At 35.7% G+C, this 12,063-nt stretch overlaps 1 protein-coding gene across 1 annotated transcript in view; it reads left to right on the forward strand.

Annotated features, from left to right (window-relative positions):
- The first annotated feature begins 9,249 nt into the window (after positions 1 to 9,249).
- Positions 9,250 to 12,063, forward strand: part of bif (protein phosphatase 1-binding protein bifocal) — a 230,892-nt gene continuing 228,078 nt past the window's right edge. The window contains exon 1 of the mRNA XM_081764085.1: positions 9,250 to 11,298. Within this exon, the coding sequence (XP_081620211.1) occupies positions 9,346 to 11,298 (1,953 nt within the window). The 5' untranslated portion in view covers positions 9,250 to 9,345. The remainder of the gene's footprint in view (positions 11,299 to 12,063) is intronic.

Genomic DNA, 12,063 nt, shown 5'->3' on the forward strand with positions numbered 1-12,063 from the left:
AGATGGACTTCTATATGTAATACATATGAAGAATGCCAAGTACATTTTTTACATTTTTATACAGTGGGCCCTCATTTCAGTTTAGCAGGGTAGGCCCTATGGTTGCCAGTCCGCCCCTGAGAAATATAACTGGCAATACTATATTAGTTATTAATGAGAGGTACTGTGAAGCATATTCCTGAAGATTAATACGGACTGGCTCCTTGATCTTTGCTGGTGTTGAATTAATACAGCATTTTGCGAATCTTCCTTGAAACACATGCCATATAAATATAACGATTCATACGAATAAATTTGCTTTTGTTTTGCAGATGGAATAAACTGACCTCTTTTGCCTTTATAAACTTCAACCTGAAAGTAATTGCGTGGCATATTCTAGAAACAGGACTGGCCTCTGGAGATATAGGACGAGGACCTAGTTGGAAACAATTTTAGTCGGTACCAGGTACCCATTCCCACCCTCCAACCATCAAAGCATGGCAACCAACAATAATGAACATACGTAAATTTCGCATTTAAATTTTCTTCCCTTTCCCAAGGTCCGTAACCAGAACATTAAGACAACGGAAGCCGAAACCACTTTGACTTATCGGGAGTGGTTGAATTGAATTCTCTTTACACTCATGCAAAAACATACAAACAACAGAAATTTTCAGGGAAATTGAAAGGGGTCGCAAGGGGCCTCAGCCCCCTAGCCATCTGCTAGCTACGGGCTTTCCCACTCCATTTTAATTTAATCACCTGGAAGAAAAATAATTATAGGAAGAGGAATGGTTTTAGAATTAAAAAAAAAAAAAAACAAGGACAGGTATATATATTGTGCCGTCCTAAAAACATAACGACTTGGGTTCTTTTATTACAATAAGCACTACTATTTTCAGTACAACTTGAAGAGTGGTCTCATAGATACTGTGAATGTTGCAATGTGTTGTTTGTATTTGACAAGCCGAAAATGGATTACACTCTAATGGAGGCCCCTTTAGACTCGGGGCCATTGGAAGCAATCGGTACATTCGGCTTAAGGCCATTCTTGTTCATGAAAATACATTCATAGTGTCTGATAAAGCCAAAGTGGATAGTTGGCAATACTGTTGCACGTTTCTTTTTCCTTCAACAATAAATCCTAAAATTCCAATTGCTAGTATTGCGTAGATTATATCTAATACTCCGAAGGTTTCCTTTTTACCACAGCGTTCACCTCTGGTGCATGGGATCCTGGGTTCAAACCCTGCTCCCGCCAAGTGAACTTTGTGGTAGACAAGCACCGTGTGTGTCGGTTTCCTCGTGGTTCTCCCGTTTCCTCCCACTTTCTTCATTCCACCATTTCATTCATTTCTCATCATCACCGTCTCCTTTAGCCTAGCCGGCATAACCGTGAGACGTAAAACTCAAAAATTTCATTTCTTGGGTTACAATATGTGAAATTATACCAAAACCTGGCAGAATTAAAATGTATACTTCTGGGTGCCCGAAGAATCAGAATATATATGTTGATAGAGAATAGGATCTCCTCCTCCAGAGGGATCGAAGAAGGAAGTGTTTAAGGTTTCGATTAGTTAAAATTATTGTGACGGCTCCTGCTAGAACAGGAAAGGATAATAAAAATAGTACAGCTGTGATTACTACTAATCAAATGAGTAATAGTATTCGTTCTAAGATTATTCCAGGAGTTCGTATATTAATTATGGTTATAATGAAGTTTACTGCTCCTAAAATTGAAGAAACCCCTGCTAGATGAAGGAAGAAAATGGGAAGATCAACAGAGACTCCAGCATGAGCAATGGCTCTAGAGAGAGGAGGATATACTCTTCACCTGTTCCTGAACCAGTTGCTACAATTCTTCCACTTAAGAGGCCTCATCCCGGCGAAATTAAAATACCGCTAATTTTACAGTAATTATGTGATATCTTCAAATAGATAAAAGATAGTTGAAATGTGGAAGAAGAGCGCCCTAGACAATATTATTTTGCGTGAGCTACCGTTACCACAAGTCACCTAGTGGCTTTCCGTTTTCAGCCGTTTAGAAACGCGAAAATAAGTGCCAATTTTCAAAATGGCTCGAAATCGAAAGCAGATAACGATAAGTGAGTCGTGATAACGGTATCTCATGTAAAATGATATTGTCTAGGGCGCTCTTGTTCCACATTTTGATTATCTTTTATCTATTTGAAGATATCACATAATTATTGTAAAGTTAGCGGTATTTTAATTTCGCTGAGATGAGGCCTCTTAAGAGAAGAGTAAGTGAGGGTGGAAGTAATCAGAATATTATGTTATTTAAGCGGGGAAAGGCCATATCAGGTGCTCCTAGTATGAGAGGAACTAATCAATTGCCAAATCCACAAATCATAAGAGGCATAACTATGAAGAAAATTATAATGAAGACATGGGCAATTACAATTGAATTATAAATTTGATATCGCCATTAGACTTCCAGGACGGCCAAGTTCTGCTCGAATAAGCAAGCTGAGGGAAGTGCCTACTATTCCTGCTCAAGCACCAAAAGTTAGTGTACCAATGTCTTTATGATTATGTTTTTCTCAGCAAGTAGTTTAAATCAGATTTACGTTTGTTAAAAGCAAAGCTTGCACAATGCAAAATATTACGAAAATCGAGTAATTTTAGGAAAGTTATCGGCAAGTTGTCTCTTTTTGCAAAGAGGGATGATTTCAACCTCTTACCTCTAATTTCAACCCCAAAGAAACTCTTGCACAAAACACACGTTATATTTCATTTTAAAAAAGAGTTTATTGTATACAGTTTTCGTGAAGGTTTGAACCTCACTTGTCAGATTCTATTATAGTTATGAGTATGTACACTCATGTCCAAAATTATTGTTACATGTCTATAAATGTGTTGTTGTAGGAATATAATTTGATAACGAATTCGTCCGGTATTTCTTATAACGTTAGTATGTGTATAATCGGCAAAGACATTTATGTGGCAAATTTCATAGTAAAAGAGCAGTAAATAAGAACAATAAAACGAAAATAAAACTTCCTTCTCCATTTAACAACAATTTGTTTTACTCATTCTAATTTTCGTATTGATAATTCTTTTCCTATCAAATTTACCACAAATATACATTTCTTGATTATACACATAGTATCAGTATTAAAAGTACCCTGCAAAATCATTAACAAATTATATTCTTACAAGAAGACAGTTATAGATATCAGACACTCATTTTGGACATGAGTGTACATAAACAATATTTATTTTTGGATCAAAAGATGCAGTATATTTCAACCAAAAATTTTCTTGTACACCTTGTAACCAAACCCAAACTATCACTTGACTCAGTATGATGTGCATATTCCGTAAAAAAAAATACGAGAACTCGATTTAGGGGATGTTCAAAAATTTTGTGGCCCCTGATTCAAAAACTAATTCTTGGCCAAGATCGCAATTTTTGATGCATTTTATTAGCATTCCTAAAATTCTTGGCCAACATCGCAGTTTTTTGATCCATCTTTTTTTGATAATTCCTAAAATTCTTGTTAATATGTTTGACCATTATATAATATTCATTTCCAGGAACATTAGGTAAATATCTGTATCAGTGCAGGAGCACCCAAGGAGGGGGGATCCACCCGGACCGTCCTCGTAAAAAAAAAAAAAAAAAAAAAACTTCTTAACTCAAAATATATTGATACATTCAAACTACATTTGTTTACCAGGGAAACATGGATTTGTATATTTTCTCAATGAAACAATAGAGTCTACTTGTATAACAGGAAAAATAATTGATGTAGTATGAAAACTTGATCTTACACCTCATCTGTACTCTTTCTCTTATAAAAACAATCTAGTTTTACCATTTTCTTCCTGAAAATATAGGAGGAAGTATTTTACAATTATTTATTGTCTTTTCGAGTGCAGAATAATATCCGTTGAGTACCACATAGACATAGTGGTTTGTTGTATTGGATCCCCCCCCCCATAAAAAGCTTGGACCCCTTCCGACAAAAAATTCTAAGTAGTTCTTTGACTCACTGTTAGTGGCATCCAAACACCAGACGTTCCTCGAGATGTTTGGAAGTGGGGCATTTCGGAGAATCATATGCAAGAGCTATACTTAAAATTTAATTTTTATGTCTATTGCCCTTCAAGTAACGTTAGTTTAAATACCTAGCATTGCTCTTAGCGAACTGCTGACCCGAGCCCTAGAGTTGGTCATGAGCCGAGACAACATATGATTTTCATGACAAGACACGAGACGAGACACTGCTCGTTCAATATAAAAACACACACCTTCCGAGACAATATATCGCCTACAAGACACTTTCTCAGAGACGAGACAGCCTTAAGATTTGTCTTGTAGCCAATCGCATACAGAACTTCAGTATCGACGTACCAAAGTAATTAGGTACTACATATCGAATCCGAAATGCATCCTTAGCAAGATCCAAAATACCACCAACAACATTCAAAATTTGATCTTCGTAGTACGTTTTTCAGTTTAACAATGCTAATTATAATATTTAATATGGAGCTTGGGGTACCTGATGACCCCGTCCACAACACTACTCTCTCTATATATCAAATGCAGTGGTTGTCAACCTAATTCCTATCCCGACTCCTATTTTATCACATCCTCTTGCCAGCGACTTCCTTATAATTTCTGGTTTGTAATAAGCTTGTGTTGGAATTTTTAATATACCTATCGTGGAGATCTCACAATCTCCATCTATTTCTATAATAGTAGAATCCATTTCTTGTATATAGTGGATACAGTAACTTCCCTAAAAGCGAATGGATTAAAATCAAAGTTGGTTCATTCAAAATAATATTTAAAAATATTTTCGGTATTAGATTCTAATTGTGTAAATATAAATAAATTTATCTCTTCCGCTTATCTTTGTGATCCCATGAAACCCTCTCGCGACCTTTTTAGCGGTCGTGACTCCCCAGTTGAGAAATCCTGATCAATTGGGAAACATTGGTTCGTTTCCTTCAGAACTACTTCTATAGTACTAGTACTGCTGCTGCTACTACTACTACTATTAAATAATAATAATAATAATAATAATAATAATAATAATAATAATAATAATAATAATAATAATAATAATAATAATAATACATTTCCGGTTATTTCCGTAGATCAGTAATAATTTACGGAGCAGAAACATGACGAATAAAGAGAGCACCAGGAAACAAAGATTCAATGTTGCCAAAAAAAAAAAAAAGAGAATTATGCGCTAGATGTGTGGGATATCAAGAAGAGATAGATTGAGGAAAGAGAGAGTAAGAAGAGAAACCAAGGTTGTACACATATCTAAGATAATCCAAGAAGGAAGATTGCAATGGCGTGGCCATTTAATGAGAACAAACGACTATATAATCAGAAGAGTACGGTAACAGAAGTGGATGGGAAAGTAAGTAGAGGGAGACCAAGAAGGAAATGGATGGATATGGTTAAGAATGACTTCTGTGAGAAAGATCTTATAAGGGAAGTATTCTAAGGGACAGAATTTTATACAGAACACTCATCTAAAACGTTGACCCTAAGTAATTGGAAAAAGACAAAGAAAAAGATTATTATTAAAAATGTTATCTTATTATCTCCATTTGAAGCTAAAATATACAAGAGACACATATTTCTTTCATAGTTTTCAATTCAAATATTTTGTTCGGTAAATCATAATAAATAATGTACTGGATAAAGGCAAAAAATCTGAGGAATGCCTTTATTTCCTATATGTAAATCATGATTCTAACTCTTAAACATTTTGGGATGTGATAAGAAATTATATAAAAAGCAATGAGTTGATCAGTAAGGGACCGTTTACCTATTTTTGGGCCACCCTGTATAAAAATCGAAGAGAAAAGTTTTGGAATCGAAGATACAGTAACTCATGTTAAGCAATCTTTACTAGAACAAAATATATGCATGATAAGAGTGCCTCATTAGTGCCGTGCCATGGAAATCAGCGTCCGGGGCGAGAGCATACGACAGCGGCCCCCTACACGTGAGTGAGGTCGTTGAACCAGCCGGGAAGCGCCACCTTGGTTGTTGCGGAGCGTAAGAAAATTTTCAAAAATAAACCTTGCTTTTCCTTGATTTTGAGCATATTTATTACTTTTTTCTTCTTTTCTTTTCTCCTCATGAATTTCGCGCCTCCTTACTTCGACCCCCGGGGCTGTCACCCTGCTCGCTCCTCTCATGGCACTGACCAATGCCTCATTTAGGTTATCTGTAAATAAAAGGCATTCCATTCCTAGAATTCTTTATCGATAGACGTGGTCCTATTGAATTCTCCTAGATCTATGAAAGTTGACTTCTGTTTACGCTTGTGGAGCCATCGGAAAGAATTTGATTGGTTAATTGGGAATCAACGTCACATTTAAGGACACCTACGTCATCTTTTTCTTTTTCTTTTTAATCGGTTGATTTATGGGAGGGACTTTTCCTCTTTTTCCTTAGAAATTGACAAAGATTTTAATTATGTGAATTTAATAGTTTCTTTTTCTAATCTTCGCATAGCCAAGGCGACATAAATTTACCTGATGCGGCCAGTAAACCTTCCCAGTCATATTAATAAAAAGTTTCCAGGTCTTAGTTAATTCTTTTGAGTGTTCCATATTTGTATTGGTGATAATGAATATTTGAAATTTTCAGACAACAGGAGGCTGGTTTTGGCGAAGCTTTGAAGCTACATGCACTTAAATCTCACTTGTACATTATGGTGTATTCTGCCATATGTTTTTCCCTTCTTCAACACGGTTTTGTTTCAACGTGGCGCTAAAAAAATATACTAGAAACAGTTCTTAATTCGAACCTAAGGTGATAAAATTGGCGTTCTGTTCTACTCTTGTATCTAACTTGAATGGTTTATTTCCTAAGAGAATTATATCTATCTACTATCTCTCATATATATATATATATATATATATATATATATATACAGAGAGAGAGAGAGAGAGAGAGAGAGAGAGAGAGAGAAAACCGGTTGTTAAAAAATTAGAATAACACCACTGTTAATAAGTACATACTACAGTCTTGTTAGTCTATCTGTCTTGTTAGTAGACACAGCGTAATTTAATAACCACAGTCACATAGTCATCTACGACACTCTGTATTCTCTGATTAAATTGTAAGATTATTTTGTGGAAAAATAAATCGTACTGTTTTAAAAAAATGTTTTGAAATAAATTAGTTTACAATTTATTTTTCTATTTATGAAATGAAATAAAATCTTTAAGTTTTACGTCCCATGTTTATGCCGGTTAGGCTAAAGGAGACGATGATGATGAGAGATGAGTGAAATGGTGGAATGAAGAAAGTGGGAAGAAACGGGAGAACCCCGAGAAAACCTACGAGCACAGTGTTTGTCCACTGCAAAATCCACACGGCGCATGATTAAAAGAAAAGCACGAGGATAGCACTCATACACAATCACTTGGTTTAAATGAGAATTGAAAAAATATATGGGGCCACGGTAGCTCTGTGGTAGCCCTCCCCGGTGGTCTAGTGGATAGCACGTGCGCCTTTGGAGTACGGCGTCCTGGATTCGATTCCCGGTGGGAGAGCCTTTGGCATTTTAACTGTCCTTGATATTTCTGTGTTCGTGTCCCTGTCGTTCTAGGTTACTGGTAAAGCAACTTAAACAAGTAAAAAGCGTGTAAAATTAGGTTAAAATTAGTAATAAGTAGTTAAGCAAGTTAAAGAGGCAAATCTTTCAGTTTAACGTCTCACAATTATGCTCAATAGGCTAAGGCACACGGATGATTAAGGTAAGTTTAAGATGAAAAAAGAATTCGTGGAATGATGATATGGAAGCAAAGTGGAGCACCCCGAGAACACCCACGGACACGATGTTCTTTCAAAATCAAAGGAAGGAGCTAACTTTATAAATATGTAAATAAAAGTACCAATGGAAAAAAAATGTATTGTCACACGCCTTGTGTCGCTGTTGGAATTTTTTTTTTTTTTTTTTTTACTAAAACTAAGAATATAGAACCAGATTATTATCAAACTTTGAAAATAACTAATCATAAATTGTAAAAGTTTAATTTAAAATCATTTTTGAGCTTATGAACATTATTTTTCCTCCTTGTTGCCCTTATAGTTGCGATTGGGTTCCCTCACTCAAAGTCTATATCCACCACCACTGTGAATATGGTACAGCAGAGTACCTAAAAGTCGGCACTCGGTAAGCCGGCAGACCGTATAACTCGGCTACACTCTGATAATCCGGATAACTCGGCCACATCCTGGTAGTCCGGATAACTCGGCCACATCCTGGCAGTCCGGATAACTCGGCCACATCCTGGTAGTCCGGATAACTCGGCCACACCCTGGTAGTCCGGATAACTCGGCCACATCCTGGTAGTCCGGATAACTTGGCCACACCCTGGTAGTCCGGATAACTTAGCCGCACCCCTGGTAGTCCGGATAACTCGGCCACCCCGCGCGCAGATCCTGAGGTCTGTCTTATCAGGTAAATTCCTGTACAATGTATCCATTAATTTTCATTTTCATGTATAGTAAAGGCTCTATGCCTTCATAAAGTACGTACTTTTTCTTTGTTTAAGGGTATTTGGGCAGTTTGTTTTCTGTTGTATTCTCAAGCAAACAATACTTACAAGTAAAGTAATGTATTTTCTCCGGAAGCACTTGTACTTACTTATTCTTTTTTAACCCTATTCCTGATAACCCGGCATTTTCACAAACTCGGCCCCCTTCGATCTACATTAGGCTTTGTTTGTAGGAATCTACTGTATTAACAAAGTAAGCATAAGAATTACAAAGGCAAATATAAAATATTTTTATTCTTTATTATTTTATACTTTGTTTTACTGTTTGTACCAGTGGCAATGTTATATAAAAAATTATTCAATTACCCAAAATGATATCTTATCTTATACTTTGTGCTTATCTAAAAAAAAGAAATATTTGTCACGAGAAGATAATATCATCACTCATTTTCAGATGAAAAACTGCCAAAGAATTTGTGATTAGCAAACGCTACTTAATTTTAAAACAGAACAAAATTTTAAAAGAGGTTTATATATATATTGAGAGATAACAAAAACGTTCTGACGTATTAAATCTTTTCTCCTAATCTTTATTAGGAAATAAATACTTTTATTACTATTATTATTGCTACATATCATAGGCTACGAAGTCATAGATAATTTTGTTATCAGTTTTTGCGCCAATGTGTGTCTTACAGTATACATTGTAGTGTAAATGTGTTAACCAACTGAATAAGTGATTCTAATAATTTTTAAAAAATAATAATTTTAGATTATGCATATATAAGTGCTCAATAGGTGAAAGGTGAAAGTGTATTGTCTTTTATGTCCTTGTAAGTGTTCAGAATTTGAAAAAAGAACATGAGTGCTTCATCTGTACAAATTAAGTGGAGAACTATGAACGGTGAAAATCAAGATTGCGTAGAAGAAAATATTAAACAGGACAATTGTTCAGCAAATACTGACTTGCGTACGGTTTACAAAAGTCGTTTAGTGTATTTAGACGCTGAAGACATGGATCACGAATGTAATTATGGACCCGGTTACGTGCGAAAGGTTAGAAGCAAATTTTTGACGCTTTCTCTTACCAGTGTACCTACTTCGACACCATTAGCATCACCACTAAGCCCACCGAAAGAAGATTTCACCAAAATAGGTTCCTCGCCTAACAATGCGCAGTTATTTATTAAAAACCAAAATTTACGAAATTCTAATAGCTATGAAAAACCTAACCTTAAAAAATCAAGTTCTGTAGATTCAATTTTGCAATCCTTGTCATCCGATGGAACTAATTTTAAAGAATTAGACAATTCACTCGGATCAAAAAGACGAAGTTCATTAGAAAATACCGAAAACTCAAAAAACAAAGAAATTTTAATTATTGACAACTCTGATTTCCCTGTTATTTACGAGTTTAATAAAAATGTGCCCAAAAGTGATAATGCTGTGAAATCACCGACAAAGAAACGCCACATGGAGGACCATGAACAAAAGCAGCAAACAAAACAACATCGTCTGAGCGATAGCGTGCTAGAAATGAAAAAAGACGATGAAGAAGAAACAACTAGTGTGTTGCCTGTGAAAGAGATTCTTAAGAAATTTAATACAAGCAACGGTAAAACGGTTCCTCCAAGTTTTATGTCTGTTGCTAGTGCAATCGCTATTAGCAATGCGCTCCGAGTACGTTCCGCACAGCCACATTCTCCACAGGATAAACCACAGCAGCGCCAAATGGTTGAATTTGTAAATAATAAAAGTCCACCTACACCACCATTTCTGAACCAAAGTAAACAAATAGGTTCTGTTTCAGAAAAATTACCACCTCCATTAGAAACCAATAAGGTTTCGAATAACACAAATTTCGATCTACAAAACACCACTGAAAAAACACAATTGACAACAAAAGAAGAGGAAGATAACAAATTGTCTTCATTCGCCAAAGTTTACGGGAATTCAGTCGTGTTTAAATTTCCAAATAATGTTAGATCTCAATCAAACTTCACCCACTCACCCACTAAATTAAGTAATCAATCCGCTTTTGTTCCTCGTAATGAGAAACTAGTATCCCCACAAAACAAATATCCAAGTTCATCATATTTGCCCTCAAATAATAAACAAAATGCCAAAAATAGACAAGAAAACATTGTCGTTTCTTCACTGCAGACTTCAACCTCTGCTGAGGAGTACCTGGAACTACCATTAAGTAACCCACCAAACTTTGTTCCTCGTAACGATAAAATTATCTCCCCACAAGATAAATCTCCTACTTCATCATATTTAAGCAAACAAAATGCCAAAAATAAACAACAAAGCATTGCTGTTTCCCCTTTGCCGACTTCAAATTTTGATGAGGAACGTCCGGTAGCACCAATAAGAACAGAAGCAAAAACCCAAATTATTTCCAACACTACCAATAGTAAAACTGTGCCTGAAATTGTTCCTCATGAAAATACTGATGTCCCAACTCACATAGAAGCTAAAAAATTGTTTCAACATTTGGATAAACAAGCTCAAGCTACACAGAAGTCGAAGCCTTTAAGATTTTGGGGGTCACATCCAGTTATAAATTACAGTGCAAGATCTGTAAATACGCCTGTGAAAGGAAACCCGAAGGAAGCAGCATCTTTTACACAAAATGGAACAAAACCTCATGGAAACCCTAATCCTAGGCATGAAGTTGAAAACAAAACAACCAGTTTATGGAGCACAAGACCATCTCAAGCACAAAACACAATGGTCTTTGACTTCAGAAACCGATCCAAAATTCCAGAACACATCAGGAAGGAGGGAATGCCTTTGGTGTATAGACGTAGGGTAAGTTAATGCATTTCTTTTTTATTTTATTACTTTATTGTGGAATGTTATCTTTAAACTTCATGTTTGTCTTTCTTTTGATTTTTTTCTTCAAATTAAGTAGCAGTGTAACATGTACACCACGTAAAAAAGTTTGATTTCTATGGTGTGATATTTTCACATTTAATATTGAGACCAGAAGGGGTAATAGATTCCTACCATTTCCGGCTTGAGTAGATAGATTAGATTAGAAATGGAATATATTATTGCAAAGATGCTTAATTGATTGTAGAAAAGCGCTTCTTGCTACCAATTATTGCTTTTACTCTAGCGCTGGACGTTAAAACCGCAAGTGATAAGAGATATCTTATTTTGCAATTGATTCAGCTTCCGAATAGTAGGTTTTATCTCCTCCCTTAACCCACTATTGAACCCGGAAGTGGTTGAAATTATCCTTTTCCGGTTTCAAAATTTATCACCATAGAACAAAAATAGTAAAGACGCCGACAAACTATTTTCTGCAATCTATGCAGAAGAACATATCATCATAACCTCCAACACTCTATCAAACCCACAAATGGTTACAATTTACTACTACTTCCGGTTTCAATATTGATTTTTGTAGACCAAAAACGGTAAGAGATATCGAGATGCAGTTTCTTTTTTCTTTTTTTGGGGGGGGGGGGCAATCGATTCAGCTTCTTAAGAGTAGGTCCTATCTCCTACTGTTAAAGAGTATTAACACATTGGCTGTCATGTGTATGAATTTCCATACATACAGCTCCT

This window comes from Thermobia domestica, chromosome 7 (assembly GCF_964235325.1).
Source record: "Thermobia domestica chromosome 7, izTheDome1.hap1.1, whole genome shotgun sequence".
Classification (NCBI taxonomy): Eukaryota; Metazoa; Arthropoda; class Insecta; order Zygentoma; family Lepismatidae; genus Thermobia; species Thermobia domestica.